Source organism: Vigna unguiculata, chromosome 3 (genome assembly GCF_037176805.1).
Source record: "Vigna unguiculata cultivar grain cowpea cultivar isolate G323 ecotype 2 chromosome 3, ASM3717680v1, whole genome shotgun sequence".
In the NCBI taxonomy this organism is placed as follows: domain Eukaryota; kingdom Viridiplantae; phylum Streptophyta; class Magnoliopsida; order Fabales; family Fabaceae; genus Vigna; species Vigna unguiculata.
In genome coordinates this window covers 4,148,096-4,168,210 of record NC_140794.1, presented here as the reverse complement: position 1 = coordinate 4,168,210, position 20,115 = coordinate 4,148,096, and the positions used below count along the sequence as shown (strand labels likewise).

The 20,115-nt window shown below is 30.7% G+C and overlaps 1 protein-coding gene, 1 long non-coding RNA gene and 1 other non-coding gene across 6 annotated transcripts; 2 read left to right on the top strand and 1 right to left on the bottom strand.

The window, feature by feature from the left end:
* Positions 1-2,056: 2,056 nt before the first annotated feature.
* LOC146887428 (uncharacterized) lies at positions 2,057-4,692 on the top strand. Of its 4 annotated transcripts, none has more exons than XR_014993715.1 (5): positions 2,057-2,109; positions 3,223-3,306; positions 3,471-3,564; positions 3,930-4,157; positions 4,430-4,692. It is a non-coding gene; the product is annotated as an uncharacterized LOC146887428 (long non-coding RNA). The 4 variants fall into 4 exon arrangements; XR_014993716.1 differs by lacking the exon at positions 2,057-2,109 and adding an exon at positions 2,229-2,266; XR_014993717.1 differs by lacking the exon at positions 2,057-2,109 and adding an exon at positions 2,372-2,938.
* Positions 4,693-8,698: 4,006 nt separating this feature from the next.
* On the top strand, positions 8,699-14,215 carry LOC114174976 (chaperone protein ClpC, chloroplastic). The gene is made up of 10 exons (XM_028059712.2): positions 8,699-8,856; positions 9,224-9,805; positions 10,148-10,263; positions 10,360-10,485; positions 10,583-10,768; positions 11,099-11,314; positions 12,018-12,235; positions 12,393-12,468; positions 12,553-12,642; positions 12,908-14,215. Exons 2-10 carry the CDS (start codon positions 9,241-9,243, stop codon positions 14,084-14,086), a joined length of 2,772 nt encoding a protein of 923 aa, XP_027915513.1. The 5' UTR covers positions 8,699-8,856; positions 9,224-9,240; the 3' UTR covers positions 14,087-14,215.
* Positions 14,216-15,576: 1,361 nt separating this feature from the next.
* TRNAP-UGG (transfer RNA proline (anticodon UGG)) lies at positions 15,577-15,650 on the bottom strand. The gene has a single exon. It is a non-coding gene; the product is annotated as a tRNA-Pro (tRNA).
* Positions 15,651-20,115: the final 4,465 nt, after the last annotated feature.

Genomic DNA, 20,115 nt, shown 5'->3' with positions numbered 1-20,115 from the left:
TTATTACGTAGTGAATTCGACGATGGAATTATTAAAGCAGTGCTAAATCAGATAAATATTTCTAGTCAAACCATATATTACTCGTTTATTTTACTTTAAATTATTTGTCACTTGCAAAAGCTCCAATGCAAATAACTTTGTGGATAATGTTATTATTGTGCTATTATGGTTGTGTGTTTATTGTCATTTATTACGGTAAGATCAAATAGAAGTATTTCGGTAAAATTTAGGATTTCAAATAGTGGGATAGAAGAAAACCAAAGATTAGTTTTACGGAAAATGTAAAGAAAGTTCAGACCAAAGGCTTAATCTTGTAACCATGAAGATCTCAAAGTTGTGACTTGCCTTTATATATACTATTTCAACATTGTTGGAATTGTTTCAATCTATCACATTTTAAAGTTAGAGGACACTTGCATACCCATTATTGATGCATCTTGATCTTGATTCTTTATTTTTATGATTTATGGAGGTATGATGGCACCTAATGTGTTTTTAATATCATTATTTTAAAGGAAATCATTGGTAATTTAAATTTAATATACTTAAACTCATAGTATGATGGACTTGTCTCAATAATTTTCCTCTTTTTATGATGAAAGAGTTTATATATACACAAGTTTTAAGCTTGATGACTCAGGAGCAAAAAATATATAAAAATGCATTATCTTAACAAGTGTTCTTTTTGGGAAAATTTGTTGGTACTTTATCGTTATAAATATGTAAAAGCTCAAATGTTAATTTCAGCATAACGCAACAAATTACTCAAATTATTAAATAAAAACACTTTTAGTTAATAGAATTAGTCAATCACGTTCTTTAAATCAACTAACAATTAAATATTATCAAATAATAATCTTTTAAAAAAAAATTCACATGTACTGTTGATATTAGACTCTTTAAATGCTCTACTTCTTCTCCCACTTGTTTATCAACTTAAAATAGATTATTGGACAGGTAAAATTGATTGGAAGAAAAAATACACATGAAAAGGATGGGAAAAATGTTTCATGCATTATAAGTTTGTGTTTGGATTGAAGAGCAGATTTAAAAGAATTGATTTGAATAAGTTTGAGAAGAAAGAGATATAGATGAGATTGTTTGTATTAAAAGAAAGATAATAAAAAATGAGAAAAAAATTTATGAGTGATGTGATTAATTTAATAAATTAAAAAATATTTTAATTGATAAAATTGTACTATTTATAATTTTATTTTAGTATTTAAAATGTAATTTAAAATAAAATATTGTTAGTATAAATTATGTTATAATATAGCATGAGTTATTATTTAAAATAAAAAAAAATTGTGATTGATGAAATTATTGAAAGCAAAACATAATAATAATAATAATAATAATTATTACAAAATAAATAACTTTTATTTTATTTATTATTTTTATTGTTTATTTCATATAATAATAAAATATATTTATAAGTTTTTAATTATTATATCCTACATTTTAATTTAAAAATGTATATAATAAAATGAATTTAAAATTTAGTAATTAGATTAAATTTATTGAATAGTACTTTCCTTCAGATCTTTTCAACAATGCAGAGAAAATTTAAAAGGTTGATAAATTATGATTTTCAGTATTTTAATATTAATTTTTATTAAAATTCACATTTTCATTTCATTTCTTTCCTTACAAACAATACATACACTATCCGAAATAAACACACCATGAAATAGCAAAATAACTAAAAATAACTAATGTTGCAGCCTCTTTAAACATGAAAAAAAAAATAAAGAATCAGAAAAATCAAGAGGATAAAAAAATAGTGAGAGCTACACCTGACATTCATCTAACGTCAATACAAAAAATACAACTTAAAAGTTATAAAAAAAAATTACAACAAAGTTGGGTGAATTTGTAATTTAAAGTAGTCTACTATCTACTATATATCTAAGAAAATGTTAGTATAATGAAATTACTGAACTAGACATTCTACTTCGTTGACACGTGTCTTAAATCAATGGCATTTTCGTCAATTTAATGTTGTAGTGTTTTGGCAGTAAAGAGTCTTTATGGGTTGATAGACGTTTCCTGACAGATTTTTAAATCTTCTTCTCGAAGGCAATGTTAGTTTCGATGATAGCTTGTCTCGTAAATCCTGATCCTTCATCTTTCTAACTTCATACATCCTTCTTCTCGAGATTAGCATTTCTTCATACATTTTTTTTCTATATTGATCCTTCCTTTGTGTAACTTCATTTTATTAACTTCATATATCATCCTTCTTATCCGTTTATCATTGTTCTTCGTACATATTTCTTCTTCTTCATCGAAAGCTAATATTTTTTTTTTTACTTTCTGTTTATTGTTCTTCATGCATCTTCTTCTTTATGCATGGTTGTTCTTCTTGACCAAAGATTGTTTTTTTTTTTTTGTTTTCTGTTGAACAATTTTTCATGTTGTTCTTAATGAAAGGTTTGATTTTTATAAGTTTTTTGGAGTTGTTCTTAATGAAATGTTAATTTTTTTTTACTTATTTTCCGTTGAACATTCTGATGATGTTGTTGATGAAAGTTTTTGTGTTTTTTTAAGTATTTTTGTATTGTGTGTTTGTTGTTGTTGATGAAAGGTTAAATTTTTTTACTTTATTACTTCTTATGTGGTTCTTCTTCTTCTTCGTGAAATGTTTGATTTTTTTTTTATTATTTTAATGTTGAAGATGTTGTCCCCGTGATTTAATACCCGTGGGTTAGTATTTTTGTAAGTTAGTAGGTTCATTTTTTCTTTCTTTTTTCCTCCTTTCCTGCTCTCGATTTCGTCCTCTCCTTATCCTTCCTTTCAATTCTCGATGTACCGCCTATTTTGAAAAAATGTGAAAGCTTTCAAGTAATTTTCAACCCAACAAATACTTTTTTATTTATTTTAACTTTGTTGGTGTTATGTGGAGTGTGGTGGCTGGCATGGTGGTCCGTGGAGAATGGTAGTTGGCATAGATATTGCACTGATGAGTTTCAATCTATTTCTTTTTTGTACCAAAGTTGTTTTTCCTTCTTTTAGATGCCAAAGTTTCAATTTTTATCTTTTCTATGCCAAAGTTTCTATTTTTTTTTTCTTTTGGATGCCAAAGTTTAAATTTTTTATGTTGGGATGCCAAAGTTTCAATTTTTTCTTTATCTTTTCTCATGCAATTCTTCATTATTCTTAATATTATTTCACATTTGTCCAACTTGCCTTTTTTATTTGATGAACATTTATGATGTGAAGGAGGTCAAAGAATGACAAAATGTTAAGGAAGGACGTTGGATAAAGCTTTTGCTTCTGGAATTAATATTCTTATAACTTTGGAAGGTAAGTGTTTATTCTAACTTTTTCATACATATTATTAGTTGGTTTTCTAAATTCCAAAAACAACGACTAGTGCCATTTTTACCTTTTACTACTTAATTTGTATTGTTTACAATAGTGCCTCATTCTTTTCTTTACAAATGAAAACTTTTGAATTGCATTGACAGGTACTACTCAACTATTGGGCACATCAAAATACCAGTTCTAAAAATAAAGGAATGAGCAGATTTTGTGGAAGAGGTTGTGTTCCATCTATGACAGGCATGTAAACTCTATTTTCAATTAATGTCATAGTTGTTAATTTTATATATATATATATATATATATATATATATATATATATATATATATATATATGTGTGTGTGTGTGTGTGTGTGTGTGTGTGTGTGTGTGTGTGTGTGTGTGTGTGTGTGTGTGTGTGTGTGTGTGTGTGTGTGTGTGTGTGTGTGTGTGTGTGTGTGTGTGTGTGTGTGTGTGTGTGTGTTAATTCCATATTTGAGAATTACCTATGTAATATACTTTTTATGTTCTTAATGTTCTTAGGCTTAGACTTATGATATGTAATATAGATTTGCAACAACAAATTTGTGATTCAATGATGTTTTATATGCTATCAATTGCTTAGGCCAATGTTGATGGGAACAAAATACTCAATTATGGTGAGTTCGTAGCCGTGATAATTCACTTGCAAAGAATGGAGAATGATGAATATTTTCAAAAGCATTCATGTTTTCCAACAAAGGCAAGAATCAATATATTGCTATGTTGAGTTTGGTGACCTACAAACAACATTATTAGATGAGTCCAGAGAAAATGACATTGTTGTATTCGATGACAACATGGATTGTACATGGTGAGGATTAGTTCCTTATTTATTTTTTAAATTTGATTACTTTTTGGGTTGGATTTTCTGGCTTTTTTGTTAATATGGTATTTTGATTATTGATTGATGATTTTATTACAATGTTGCAAAGAGGTTTAAATATAGTGAATTGGAAGTTGATATAGACTTTTAGCACAATGTGAGGCTTGATCCTGCAATCACCGATGAAGTTACAACCTTCTAACTTCTTTAACTCTAAATAGTTTTTCTAAAGACGTGATTGATATTTTTGTTCTTTGCAGGTTGGGTGGACCAAATGAGAAATGTACATGGTCAAGTCGATGGTGCAAATGCAGATGTTGAAGCTTTATTGATTGGTTCTCACATGGTTGACATTAGAAAGTTATTGTTGATGCTTGGATGTTTGATGAATCCATAAGAATAGTCTTTGCAATATTTGCCTTTAAGGACATTCATGTCAACGAAAATTTGGAAAAGCTGAAGCGTTACATTTTGATAATTGCTTTGAAATGTCCTTTGATTAATGCAAGTTTTTGTCTTGAAATTTATTTTATTAAAGCTTTAAATGTGAAGGTTGGTTGTGGTGTATTCTTCCCGGTTTGAATTTTGATTTCTTTATATTATCACCAAATAAATTTTATACAAGTAGGTTAAAAGAGATCAATATGATTTCATAAGTTTATTTAATCTAAAAGACCATTAGCTTTAATAAAGAAAAGTAATGACCAAATTATACAATCAAAAAATCACAAATAAATAAAAAATATGATTTGATTATAATTAGATGAACTCTAAATTTATTAGTAATTAAGAAAATTAATCAGAAATAATAATACATAATATTTCGTTAAACAAACTAAAATCACTCTCATATAACTATAAATAGTTATAATAAATAAAGACATCAAATTAAAAAAAAACGTCTACATTTATTGTTTATAATGGAATGAAAACAGAATTTCAAAAAACATAAAGACAACCAATTAATTTGTGTTTACGAGATTATATATTGCAGAATATATCCACGTTTAAATATAATAATAACATACAAATATATATTTTATTTAATATATTATATAAGTAGAAGATTTAATTCTAAATTTTAATAATATAATCGTTTTATTTTATTATGCTTCACTGATTAATTGTGTCAGTGTCATATTTAGATATTAATTATTTAATTCTATTATAAGTAGTTACAAAAGTAATAAAATAATAAAATTGAAATAATTTTTTTATTATAAAAAATTATTTAAATTTTAAAAATAATAATTACGTGGAAAACAATCTAAAAACAAAAAGAGGATATTAGATATGTGTATCAATTTATATATACGTAATCGATGTATTATTATTATTTTTTTCATCACGTGATATTATAGCGATATTATTATTATTAGTAGTCACTCATTCTACTTTTATTTCATATGAGATTATATCTCAAATACTTACAATTCTTTATTTATTTTATTGTTGATTTATCTTTTAAGTATTTGAACCGAAAAAGTAGTTACTAAATTGGTAAACTAATATAACTGAAAAATAATCTGTTTATTATAATAATTATATTGCATTTATAATAATAATAATTATTATTATTATATTACTATAGTGGTATTATTATTATTATTATTGTTGTTGTTGTTATTATGAGATATTATTATAGTGATATTATTATTATTATTACTATTGGTATTAATATTTTTGTCACTGTGGGATATTATTATAGTTATATTATTATTATTATTATTATTATTACTATTATTATTATTATTATTATTATTAAACACACATTTTATTTTTGTTTATTATGAGAGCATATCTCAATTATTTGTAATTTTTTATTTATTGTGTTTGTTTATTTATACATATATGTATTATTTGAATTCAAATAAGTAGTTACAAAAGTACTAAAATAATAAAATTTAAGACAATTTTTTATAATGAAAATTTATTTAAATTTTAAAAATAATAATTAATAGGATAAAATTTTAAAAGCAAAATAGGACACTAAATATGTGTATTTATATATATATATATATATAGTTGTCTTATTATTATTATTATTATTATTATTTTATCACGGGATATTATTATTGCGGTATTATTATTATTATTATTATTATTATTATTATTATTATTATTTGTAGTAATATAGTGAGACACACATCTTACTTTTATTTAATACGAGATCATATCTTAATTACGTGCATTTTTTATTTGTTTTTTTTTGTTGATTTATCTTTAAATCTTTAAACTTAAAAAGTAGTTACACAAATTAGTAAATTAATAAAACTAAAAAATATTTTTTTATTATCATAATTATATTACATTTAATAATAATTATTATATTACTATAATGATATTATTATTATTATATTATTATTATTATTATTATTATTATTGTTGTTATTGTTATTGTTTTTGTTGTTATTATTATTACTATGGGATATTATTATTATTATTATTATTATTATTATTGTTATTATTATTTTTATCACTATGGGATATTACTATAGTGATATTATTATTACTATTGTCATTATTATTATTATTATTATTATTATTATTAGTATACTTAGACACACATCTTACTTTTGTTTACTACGGGAGTATATCTCAATTACTTGCAAATTTTATTTATTGTATTGTTTATTTTTCTATGAGTATTATTTGAATTAAAATAAGTAGTTATAAAAGTAAAAAATAATAAAATTGGAAATAATGTTTTTATTATGAAAATTTATTTTTAATTTAAAAAATAATAATTATGAGGAAAAAATTTTAAAAACAAAAAGATGACATTAAAGATGTGTATCAATTTACATATTTGGTTGTTGATTTATCTTTAAGTCTTTGAACTACAAAAATAGTTACTAAAATTGGTAAATTAATAGAACTGAAAAATAATTTGTTTATTATAATTATTATATTACATTTATAATAATAATTATTATTATTATCATTGTATTGCTATAGTGCTATTATTATTATTATTGCAATGGTCGATGTTGTTATCACTATGCGATATTATTATTATTATTATTATTGGTATTAGTATTTTTATCATTACGGGATATTATTATTATTACTATTATTATTATTATTAAACACACATTTTATTTTTGTTTTTTATGAGAGCATATCTCAATTACTTGTAATTTTTTATTTATTGTGTTATTTTTTTTATGTATACATCTGAGTATTATTTGAATTCAAATACGTAGTTACTAAAATAGTAAAATAATAAAATTGATAAGAATTTTTTTATTATGATTTTTTTTTAAATTTAAAAAATAATAATTAATAGAATAAAATTATAAAACAAAAGAGGACACTAAAGATGATATATTTTTACATATATATTGTTGTTGTATTATTATTATTATTATTTTTATCACGAGGTATTATTATTATTATTATTTTTATCACGAGGTATTATTATTATTATTATTATTAATATAATGACATACACATCTTACTTTTATTTAATATGGGATCATATCTTAATTACGCTTAAACTTATTCTTGTTGTTATGAATTTATATTTAAATTTTTGAACTCAAAAATAATTACTAAAATCAGTAAATTAAAAGAACTAAAAATTAATTTGTTTATAATAATAATAATAATTATATTACAATTATAATAATAATTATTATTATATTACTATAGTGGTATTATTATTATATTATTACAGTGACATAATAGTTATTATTATTATTATAATAATAATAGTTAGACACACATTTTGTTTTTTTATTAGGGGTATATTTCAATTACTTACACTTTTTATTTATTTTGTTGATGATTTATCTGAATATTGAAATAATTATTTGAAATAAAAAATTAATTACTAGAATTAATAAAATGATAAAACTAAAAGATAATATTTTTATAAAAATGATTATTTCAATTTAAAAATAATAGTTAAGAAGATAAATTTAAAAAATGAAAAGAGAACACAAAAATATGTACTTTTGTTATATATAGTTATAAATTATTGTTGTTCATATTAGTCTTAATATTAATATTTATATTAATAATTTCAGCATAAAAATTATTATTATTATTATTATTAATAATATTGTTATTATTATAAGTATTTTTTTTAATTATAAAAAATGTTATTGTACTACATAATTTTATTAAATAAATTTTGAATTTTTAAAAAATTTATAATTTATAATTATTTATAATATTATTATTAGTGTTTTTAATTATTAAATATATATTTTTTAAATTTATTTAATTAAATATAATAAATATTATATTATATTTTATATAAAACAGAAGAAAAAAAGACCCGTGCGTAAGGTCACAAAGTAGTTAAGTTTCTAATTCACAGCCCAATTAAAATTTGAACTCTAAACCCACCATGTGAGTTGCAAATTTATTTTTATTGAAACACAAATAAATATATATAAATCACAACCCAAATTCAACCAAAAGAACAAAAGATATCGATAGATACGGGAGCATTCGAGAAACCAAAACGACGTCGTAGAAAAGATCCGTCTAGCTAAAGGTGCGTTAACACTTGCAAATATCTCGTGTTTTTTTCCTTCCTCTTTGCCCTTGTTACCACGCCTTCTCTATATATCTATCAACTTCCTCTATCTTCTTCTCTAATCTTCCAAATTTCCCCTTTTCCCCCTTCTCTTCTATTCGTATTTCTCTGTCTGCAAGTCAATTCTTTTCGCTTACGGTGAGTTTATCACCTTTCTTTATGTTTATCGTTCTATTTCTGCAAAACTTTGTTCAATTAGGTTTTGGAACTGCCAACTTCTGTCACTGCTGGTTTCTTTTGTCGTTCAGTTTTTCTTCCCTTATGGTTTGTTTTTTTTTGCGCTCTAGATGCTTGCTGATTTTTTTTTAAACAAGTAGCGCCCCATGTGTTTGCTCAAATGTTTTTCTTCTCCTTTCTTCTTATTCAATATGTTTTTTCTTTGATTTAGGACTTCATTATCTTGGTTTCTTCACCTCGGTTTATTTCATTTCCCAATGATAACCAGTGCGCATCTTTCTGTCAGCAAATGTTTCTGTCAGCTGATTTGCTTTGTTGATAAATGTAGGCAAAAATATAGGAATAATGGCTAGGGTTTTGGCTCAGTCTATTGGCATGCCTGGCCTACTTAGTGGGCAGAGGCAGGGGCAGCATAAGGCATCAGGAAAATCAAGAAGATCTGTCAAAATGATGGCTACCATACGAATGCCTGCATCAAGAATGTCGAGTTTCTCTGGACTGCGTACTTTGAACACTTTGGATCTTCTTTCCAGACCTCGACAAAATTTTCCTTCCAAGATGTTGACTTCAACTTCTTCCCGTCGTGAAAGGGCTAAAAGATGCGTACCTAAAGCCATGTTCGAGCGTTTCACGGAGAAAGCAATCAAAGTAATTATGCTAGCCCAGGAGGAAGCCAGACGGCTGGGACATAATTTTGTTGGAACTGAACAAATTTTATTGGGTCTTATTGGGGAAGGCACGGGCATTGCTGCTAAGGTGCTGAAGTCAATGGGAATTAACCTGAAGGATGCTCGTGTGGAAGTGGAAAAGATAATTGGAAGGGGTAGTGGATTTGTTGCTGTTGAGATTCCATTTACTCCCCGTGCAAAACGTGTTTTGGAACTCTCACTGGAGGAAGCTCGCCAACTTGGTAAATGCCGTTTTTCCTTTGTCTGTTCTTTTGTGATGATTATTACTTAATTGCAATAAAAGTATTTGTATTGCCTAGAGTTTTCATCTTGTTTTTCCAATCTGTTTATTTATCCCTAGTTTTCTATGGTTTCTTTTGCCATTTATTTTACTAAAGAAGATAAAAGTGATTTGGTATGGTTATATTTATTCCTGTGCTTTTATCAGTGGAGTCAACTACATTTTAATTATTTATAATAAAAGAACAAACTTAGAAACACCCTATCACAGAGCTTCTTACGGGAAGAAGGAAAGGATCCGAACTAGTTTCAGTTTTGAATGGACTCTAATCTGCAATTTTTAGGTCACAATTATATTGGATCTGAGCACTTGCTTCTTGGTCTTCTTCGAGAGGGTGAGGGTGTAGCAGCACGCGTTCTTGAAAATTTGGGTGCTGATCCAAATAATATTCGTGCTCAGGTTAGTATTGTACTCTAACTTAACTTATTTAACTTATATCGGGTTAATTTGTGTGTAAAATCATTCTTGTATTCTCACTGGATCTGGATGTTACAGGTTATTCGTATGGTGGGTGAGGGTGCTGACAGTGTTGGTGCTACTGTTGGCCCTGGAGGTGGTAATAACACTAAGATGCCAACTTTGGAGGAGTATGGCACCAATCTGACCAAGCTAGCCGAAGAGGTAATTGCCAATTTCTAGTTTTCTTCATGCTTTCATTCTGTGTTATGGTATGACCTTTTCTTATTGACCTCTCCCTCTCAAAAAACATAAATTATAGGGAAAATTGGATCCTGTCGTGGGTAGGCAGCCACAAATTGAGCGTGTCACTCAAATCTTGGGTCGCCGTACCAAAAATAATCCTTGTCTTATTGGAGAACCTGGGGTTGGGAAGACTGCTATTGCTGAAGGGCTTGCCCAGAGGATTGCAAATGGAGATGTTCCTGAAACCATAGAGGGAAAGAAGGTTAGTTGTAATTATTTGATCCCTATGATCTATGAAATCTTGTTTGTAATCGAGTAGATTTACTATTTCATTTTCAATGCTATACTGTTGTAAAGTATATCAACATGTTTATCGTGCTGAATCTTTGTAAAGTGATTCATTCTAAAACAATTTCTTATTTCTTTAATTTTTATTTCACATGTTAACTGCAGAAGAGTTTTCTTACTTCTATAGTCTTATTCGATGCCTCAGTTTTTATCATTTGGTGCTGACTAATGTTCTTGATTTTGGGTGTTTAAATACTTCTGGGGAGTTCTGAATGATGTGAAACATTTGTTCTGCATGATTTAGGTTATAACCCTTGATATGGGTCTACTGGTAGCTGGAACTAAATATCGTGGAGAATTTGAGGAGAGATTGAAAAAACTAATGGAGGAAATCAAACAAAGTGATGAGATAATACTTTTTATTGATGAAGTACACACTCTAATTGGAGCTGGAGCAGCTGAGGGGGCAATTGATGCTGCAAACATACTAAAACCTGCTCTTGCTAGAGGTGAACTACAGGTAATATTTTTGCATCATGTTCAAAATGCATTTCGATTTGATACCTGCTGGTCAATAATCATATATTTAGGCTATTTTTGCAAATATACGTTTTGGAGAAAAGAATACCTAGTGTGTAATTTTTTCTACCTGCCATTTTGATTTTGACATGAAAATCAATTTCTGTAATTTGTTTAGCGGGTGGGAGAAACAATTGAGTGTGTTGCCATTGAAACATAAATACTAAAGGATAAAATGACTTGTTCTATTCTGTGTTACTGACTTCAATAATCATAGGCTATATTTGCAAGTCTATGTTTTAGATAAAGAAATGCCTAGTCTTTTGGTTGTTCAGTATTTCTTTTTAAATTGTAAGTAGTTAAAAACTGACTGTATCTAACAGATCTGGTAAGTTCATATATGAATTAGCAATTCTGATAGATGATCATTTGCTTTTGGTGTATAGTTGAATTAAATAATGTGGACTTTTTAATAATTAGTATTTGAATTTTTTTATCTTCAAAAAATTCCATTTGCGTGATCAGCAGATAAATTTTGGTTAAATAGTATAAGAATTCAGAATAATATTGTATTTGTAGAAATTTGAAGGCACCGGGTTATGATTATACTGATTATACTAAACTTACTGTAATGCTCAAGTTCTTATATGCACTTAGTGGAACTTGGAACTATTGTAAGGAGGTGTGTGAAATTTTTTGTGCAGTGTATTGGAGCCACAACGCTGGATGAATATAGGAAGCACATTGAAAAGGACCCAGCACTGGAGAGGCGATTCCAGCCAGTTAAGGTGCCAGAGCCTACGGTTGATGAAACCATACAGATACTGAAAGGGCTTAGGGAGCGGTATGAGATTCATCACAAGCTCCAATATACAGATGAAGCACTTGAAGCTGCTGCCCAGCTGTCACATCAGTATATTAGGTTTGTCATATTTAAACCCTCTGGTTCTTTAAAATGTATTACAATATTTATATTTATATTTAAATGTACGTTGGAATGAATTTACTAAAATCCTTTTGGTTTCTCAAATGTTAAGTATAAGTATCTTCTAGCTTATGAATAATTGAATCTCTTGCAGTGATCGATTTTTGCCCGACAAAGCTATAGATTTAATTGATGAAGCAGGTTCCCGTGTGCGGCTTCAACATGCACAGGTATATAGTTCATCTACCTGTCTCATAACCAGGAGTTCTTTTGTATGTTACAGAGCTAATTTTGCTACATTTGCATTCTTCTAGTTACCGGAAGAAGCAAGAGAGCTTGACAAGGAGCTCAGACAGATTGTGAAAGAAAAAGATGAAGCCGTTCGCAATCAAGACTTTGAAAAGGTAATATACTTTTTAACCCAAGATTTGACTTCTAAAATTTGTAGTCAACTAACAAATCAAACGAGACAATGTTATTTTATGTAAACTCCGAACGGAGGGTACCCTTTTCCCCAGTAAAATTATTGTAAAGTGATTTCTAAAATTGCAGTGGTTTGTTCTTTGTTCAACTATATTATATTTTCAATGGTTTGTTCTTTGTTCAACTATATTATATTTTCAAATTATTGTGTATTATTGTGCTGATGATTTATGAATTTTGTAATAGGCTGGAGAGCTACGAGATAAAGAAATGGATCTGAAGACCCAGATATCCTCACTTATAGAAAAAGGCAAGGAGATGAGCAAGGCAGAAAGTGAGGCAGGAGATGGAGGTCCCATGGTGACTGAAGTTGACATACAACATATTGTCTCCTCCTGGACTGGTATTCCGGTAGAGAAAGTCTCAACTGACGAATCTGATCGCCTCCTAAAGATGGAAGAGACTTTACACACACGAGTCATAGGTCAGGATGAAGCAGTAAAAGCAATTAGCCGAGCCATCCGCCGAGCTAGGGTGGGATTGAAGAATCCTAATCGACCAATTGCCAGCTTCATCTTTTCCGGTCCAACTGGTGTGGGGAAGTCTGAATTAGCCAAAGCATTGGCTGCATACTATTTTGGTTCTGAAGAAGCCATGATTAGGCTTGACATGAGTGAATTTATGGAAAGACACACAGTCTCTAAACTCATTGGTTCACCCCCTGGATATGTTGGTTACACCGAAGGTGGTCAACTGACTGAGGCAGTTCGGCGTCGTCCCTACACTGTTGTACTATTTGATGAGATTGAGAAAGCACATCCTGATGTATTCAACATGATGCTTCAGATTCTGGAAGATGGAAGACTAACCGACAGCAAAGGGAGAACTGTGGACTTCAAGAACACTCTTCTAATAATGACATCAAATGTTGGAAGCAGTGTGATTGAGAAAGGAGGACGTAAAATGGGATTTGACCTCGATTACGATGAGAAGGATAGCAGTTACAATCGAATCAAGAGCTTGGTGACTGAGGAGCTGAAACAATACTTTAGGCCAGAGTTCTTGAATAGGTTGGACGAAATGATTGTTTTCAGGCAACTCACAAAGCTGGAGGTAAAGGAGATAGCTGATATAATGTTGAAGGAGGTGTTTGAAAGACTGAAGGCCAAAGAGATTGATCTCTCAGTGACAGAAAGATTTAGGGAGAGGGTGGTTGAGGAAGGATATAATCCTAGTTATGGGGCTAGGCCTCTAAGAAGAGCCATCATGCGACTTTTGGAGGACAGTATGGCCGAGAAGATGCTTGCTAGAGAGATTAAAGAGGGTGACTCTGTTATAGTGGATGCTGATTCCGATGGTAATGTGATTGTGCTCAACGGAAGTAGTGGTGCTCCGGAGTCACTAACAGAAGCTCTTCCTGTGTAACGTGGTTGTCTTTACTGTGTGCTTTTGTTCTCTTTTTTTAAAGAAAAAACATAGTCATAGTTTGTTTTAGTTGATATTGGACATAAAGCTTTTAATTGAATGCTAGTAGTCTAAATGTCTGTCGGTTAACATCGTTAGTGACCAATTTTTTTTTTTAGAAAAAAATTTAAAAGTTAAACATTGAAGGTCTTGTAGCTTGCTTAACTTCAGATAATCCTTTGATAACAAAGGATCAATTATAAAATGTATTTTTTTTAATTACGAGAGTACAACAAATCCTTCGAATGGAATATGTTTGGATAGTTAAGTGAGGGATCAATTTTTATTTATGAAAAAAAAAAGTTAAAATTTAAACATTTATCTTGTGTTTAGATGGAGCATTTCAACAATGTTTAGAAATTGAAATGCTTTGCATTTGAATAGACTCACCTAGAGATCTCAAGGAATTATGTACTGACACAGATAAACATAATCACACAGTCAAAATAATATTCACCATGCATGTATGCGTTAATTGTACCAACCTTTAAAGCCTTTTATGTTCCAGGCCCAACTCATTTCAACTCGTCATAAACTATCCATGCATCAAGGATTCCCAAATCATGTTGTTATCATGCCTCTTTAATACCAACCATTTCATTACAATCTCATGCTAAATTCATGTCAACCCATTATTCATAATTTATGACTTGCATCACTCAATCATACTCGTTCATCTCAAACTTTTGGCACAATACTCAAAATCCTAAACCCACTATCACTAGTTATTTCAGTTTTTTACTATCAGTTTTAATTATAACCTCGTCTCTATTTATTGGTCTTAGTAAAATACGACTTATTTGATTTGTAATTTTGAGAGGAATTGTAAATTTTGGTATAAGACATTCTAGAATTCCTTACTATGTCAATTTACAATTCTCGATTGTTGAGATTTATGATCAATACAGATTTATGTTTAAGGCTAGATATTATATTACCTTTCTTTTTACTTTTCGAACAAATAAAAATGATTGAAGTTTTTCTATTTGGAATCGTGTTAGGTTTAATTCCTATTACTTTGGCTGGATTATTTGTAACTGCATATTTACAATACCGACGAGGTGATCAGTTGGATCTTTGATTCATTGATGTCTTTTTTTTGTGTGATTCCTTATTTATTTAGTTTAATCCTCATCGACAAGGATAAAATTCAGACTTTCTTTTGAATGTTCAATTATTTTAGTGTAATTATCAGGCGAACAATACTAGACTCACGCTCTGTAGGATTTGAACCTACGACATCGGGTTTTAGAGACCCGCGTTCTGCCGAACTGAACTAAGAGCGTTTTGTTTTTATAAAATTATATGATCCAAATCCATTTTGCATATAGATATTCAGTATGTATGTTCAATTGGAATTCGTCTTCACAGGTTCCCGGTTTATTGCTCATCTCATAGAATATGGAATATCATAGAATACGGAATATCATAGAATAAGTAATTGTTAGGGATAGGGATGACAGGATTTGAACCCGTGACATTTTGTACCCAAAACAAACGCGCTACCAAGCTGCGCTACATCCCTTTTCCATTTGTTTATAGTGTTATTGTAAAGAATCTTTGTCTTGTTTTCCACATTTTTCTCTGTTGATATATATCAACAGAGAAAAAAAATACTTAAATAATAAAAAGAAAGGAGGATTTGAAATGCGAGACCTAAAAACATATCTTTCCGTGGCACCAGTAGTAAGTGCAAGCATTATCCATACAAAGCCAAGAAAACAATCCAACATCGCACTGCCTCGCCCAGCACCTCGCTCATGCTGGAGGGTCTCGTTCAGGCGAGACGTTCTCGCCCAGGCGAGCCTCCTTCGCCTAAGCGAGGGCTCGAAAAAATGGAGCAGAAGCACACGCGGGGTCTCGCCTCTCGCCTGGGTGAGATGCTCACTCGCTCAAAAAGACACAGTGGGTCGCCTGGGCGACCCTTCGTGGCAAAATACCTAGGCGAGCCCCTGTTAACCTCGTCTAGGCGAGACATGCCCGCTTAGGCGAGTTTAACAGATATTTTCTCCTGCAGCGGACAACTTAGTAAACCAAACAAAGATCCAATCATTTTATACATCCATACAGTGCTAAAAAATGCAATCAAACGCAAGACCAACACCAACGACCACAAACATCTCATACATTTAAGAGGGTTCTAGCTTCCCTTACCTGGGAAGGGAATAAGAGGGCTTCGACAGCCAAACGTGAGAACATAGCAGCTCAAGGAACGAACAGAGAAGCTGAAAGGATAGGGAAAACAAAAGCACGAGATGGGTTACTTGGAAACCCTAAACTGAAAGAAACGAAAAGGAACAATGGAGACAAGTATGGGCTAGCAAGAGTACTTACATGGAGTAGGAAATAGCTTTGAACTAGCTTGAAGATGGCAGAAACCTAACCCTAGCAGAGCTTTCTGTGAGAGGGGAAAAGAGATGACGGCTGAATCTGTGAGTATGAGAAAGTGGAAGCGTTAGGGCAACTACGAACCAGCTTTATCCTTTGGGCCAACTCTTTGGCCCATCAGATTTTGGGACATCCCTTTTCATTAAGGGTTATAAAAAAATAGGGCCTTACATCATCAATTAATTTTGTCATTTTGTATAATGTATATTCAAAAGATATATCAAATACACAAAAACTATTTAAAAATATGAAATATACACAATCAAACATCTATAATAAATGACAACTTTTTTATTTTTGAATTGTAAGGACTAAATTGATTAATAATTTAAAATTTTAAGAACTATATGGTCATTTTATTTATTTTAAGATTCACTTTAATTGACATTATAATTTTAAGCATTAAATTGATTGATGATAGATAACTTTAAGAACTATTTTACTAATGAACTTTAATTAGCTTTTAATTTTTGAAATTGATTTAATGGCTTCAAACCACTTTCTAAAGAAGTTTCTTGCATTCATGTTACACAATGTAACGATGATGGAAGACCAATTTTTTATGGACACCGATAAGTTGATATCTAACCAAATTTTACATCTATTTTGTATTTATTATTTTATTCTTCAATTTTTTTTTTATATTAATACAAAAAATTCACTTTGTAATGACTAAAATATTCCTAAAATGTAGGGGTGGGCATGGATTGGATATTTAATGATCCAATCCACATCCATTTTATATCCAAATAATTGGATTAGATTTTTGACCCAAATCCATTTTTTTAGCAAAAGTAGTTTGGATTTTTTTAGAATCCTGATCCAAATATTTGGATCAAGATTTAAATCCAATCCAAATATTTGGATCAAGTTTAAAATCCAGAATCCATTTTTAATAAAAGAAATTTAAATTGAATTTCTTAAAACTTGTGTCATTAAGGCCCGAATGACTCGGATGAGATCGACGATCCAGACGGACCCGACAACCCGGACGATCAAGACCGACCCGATGACCCGAACGGGCTCGACAACCCGAACGGGCCGGACAATCCGAATGGGCCCAAAAACACAAACAGGCTCGACAACGCGAACGAGCCAAACGACCCGAATGGGACCAACGACCCAGACGGGCCAGACGACCCGAACGGACAGGTCCAAATAGTCGGGCCCAATCGGGTAGTCGGCACGTTCGAATCGTGGGGCCGTCTGGGTCGTCAGGTACGTCAAGGTCGTCAGGTACGTCAAGGTCATCAGGCCCGTCTGAGTCGTCGGGCCCATCCGGGTCGTAGGGCCCGTCCGGGTCGTAGGGCTCGTTCGTGTCATCGTGTCATCCGGGTCGTAAGGCCCGTGTAGGTCGTCAGGCTCATCCGGGTCGCCAGGCCCGTCAGGGTCGTCCAAGTTGTCATGTCCGTCTGGATCGTCGGGCCCATTCGGGTCATCCGGCCCGTTCGTGTCGTCGTGCCCATCCGGGTTGTAAGGCCGTCTGGGTCGTCAGGCCCATCCGGGTCGTCGTGCCCGTCCGGGTCGCCAGGTCGTCCGGCCCATCCGGGTCTTCGGGCCCGTTCAGGTTGTCAGGCCTGTTCAGGTTTTTGGGCCTGCCTGACTCGTTCGAGTTTTTGGGCTGCCTGACCTGTTTTCGTCATTGGTTCTGCCTGGTCCGTTCGGGTTTTCGGGTCCGCGTGACTCATCAGGTCATTGGGCCTGATCGACTCGTTTGGTTTGTCGGGCCCGCCTATCTCGTTCATATCTTTAGGCCCGCCCAACCTCTTATGGTTGTCGGGCCTGTTCGATCCGTATAGGTCGTCGAGCAAGGCCCATCCAAGTCTGAATTTAGTATAGTTCCTCTCAACCTTTAGTCTAACCCAACTAAAAATTTAAATTGAAAATTTGGATTGGATTTTTTGGATTATCCATATTTAAAAATCTTGATTTATAAGATGAATATCCAATCCATAAGATATATAAAATGTAAATTAGATTGGAATCCATATCCATTAAATGGATTTTAAATGGATTAGATTTTTAATAAAATGGATTATAAATGAAGTGGATTGGAGCAAAAATGGATTGGATCAAGAAAATTAAATTTTTTGCCCACCCCTACTAAAATGGATCGTCAAGTGGTGCATTGGTGTTAAAGAACATATTTTCCATTTTTTATATTTCATGGAAAATGAAATAAAATTTGTAAAAACGAAATGGATGAAGTAAGACATCCTACGGATAAAAATGGGTGAGCTAGCTTAAGATTGGACACATATATTAGCGTTGTGCGTTTTCTTTCTACACTCCATATTTTTAATGTGCACCTAGTGAGGGTTATGTTTTCTTGCACCTCCATATTTTCTTTTTTCACTCCCATACGTTTCAAAATACCAAAAATATCCCTATTGTACAATATGATAATGTTTTGCTTCAGACTATGAAGAAGACCGAACAAGACAAAAATAATTTTGTCATTTACATTAAGGGTGTTTAAGTCATTTAAATTAGGGTATGGAGTGCAGGAAGAAAATAAGGGGTAAATAAAGAAATAGCCCTTGGGTAAAAGACCAAATTATCGCATCATCCACTTTTATGTGGTTATGGATGAACTTAAAATAAAATGTTATATACAGTCTCGAAAATGTTTTTAAATTGTATAATTTAGAAATATATTTTTTATGAAAAGAGGTTTTTGAACTGTGTAATTCCAAATATACTTTAAAATTGCATGCAATGCGTAATATTTTATTGATAAAATGCAAATATATATAAATACATATAGAAAGATATAAGTCTCAAACTAACGGTTTAAAAATCATTTGGTTGAAGGAAAGCTTCAAAAATATATTATAAATGAACTTGTTTATTAATATCAACCAGTACTAACTATTAATAAAATCAAACAAGTTTCTCAAAAAATAAAAAACCAGGAACTAATAAAATGTTTTAGGAAATGTAAACATACTTTCATGTACTAAATCACATTAAATAAGAAAATGTTGGAATTAAAGTTTTCATTTTAATTACGACAGCTTTTTTTACAAAGGTTTGCTTAATTAATTTAAATAATGAAGCGAATTTAATTTCAAACAAATTCCCATATTTCACTTCATTTACTCTATAAACTTCTTCTTTTCATTCTCATTCTCATTCTCATTCTCAGGGTTTATGCTTTCTTCACCCAGCGTTCGTGCCAAGCCAATTCATCAATTGGTAAGATTACGCCCTTCTCCTTCATTTTAGTTACACTTTTTTTCCTTCAAATTACTCATTTCTTGTTCCTCATTTCTGCTGCTACTGCTATTCGTGTTTTCTTCTTCTTCTTCTTGCTTCTTCTGTTTGTTTTTCTTTTCTTTCTTTTATTTTTATTTATTTTTTAAATCAATTCCCTTTTCTGCAAAATAAAGGGTAACCCTTACACTGGCCAATTAGACTTTGATTTTTGAGAAGTTGATCACACTTGTTAGTGAGGTTTTCCACTATGGCTGTGCGTTTTCTTTGCGATTCTTGTTGTAGTAGAAAAATGTGGAGAAATACGGTTGTTGTGATTGCAATTGCAGTCCAAAAACCTTGACGTTGTAGCGGAAATGGGATTTACAATGACGATCATATGCCAT

Excerpts from the sequence above, each read along its gene's own strand:
- LOC114174976 (XM_028059712.2), top strand. The coding sequence starts at position 9,241 with ATGGCTAGGGTTTTGGCTCAGTCTATTGGCATGCCTGGCCTACTTAGT. Across the intron at positions 10,486-10,582 it reads TGACCAAGCTAGCCGAAGAG|GGAAAATTGGATCCTGTCGT; the intron begins GTAATTGCCAAT and ends CATAAATTATAG. Across the intron at positions 12,643-12,907 it reads GCAATCAAGACTTTGAAAAG|GCTGGAGAGCTACGAGATAA; the intron begins GTAATATACTTT and ends ATTTTGTAATAG.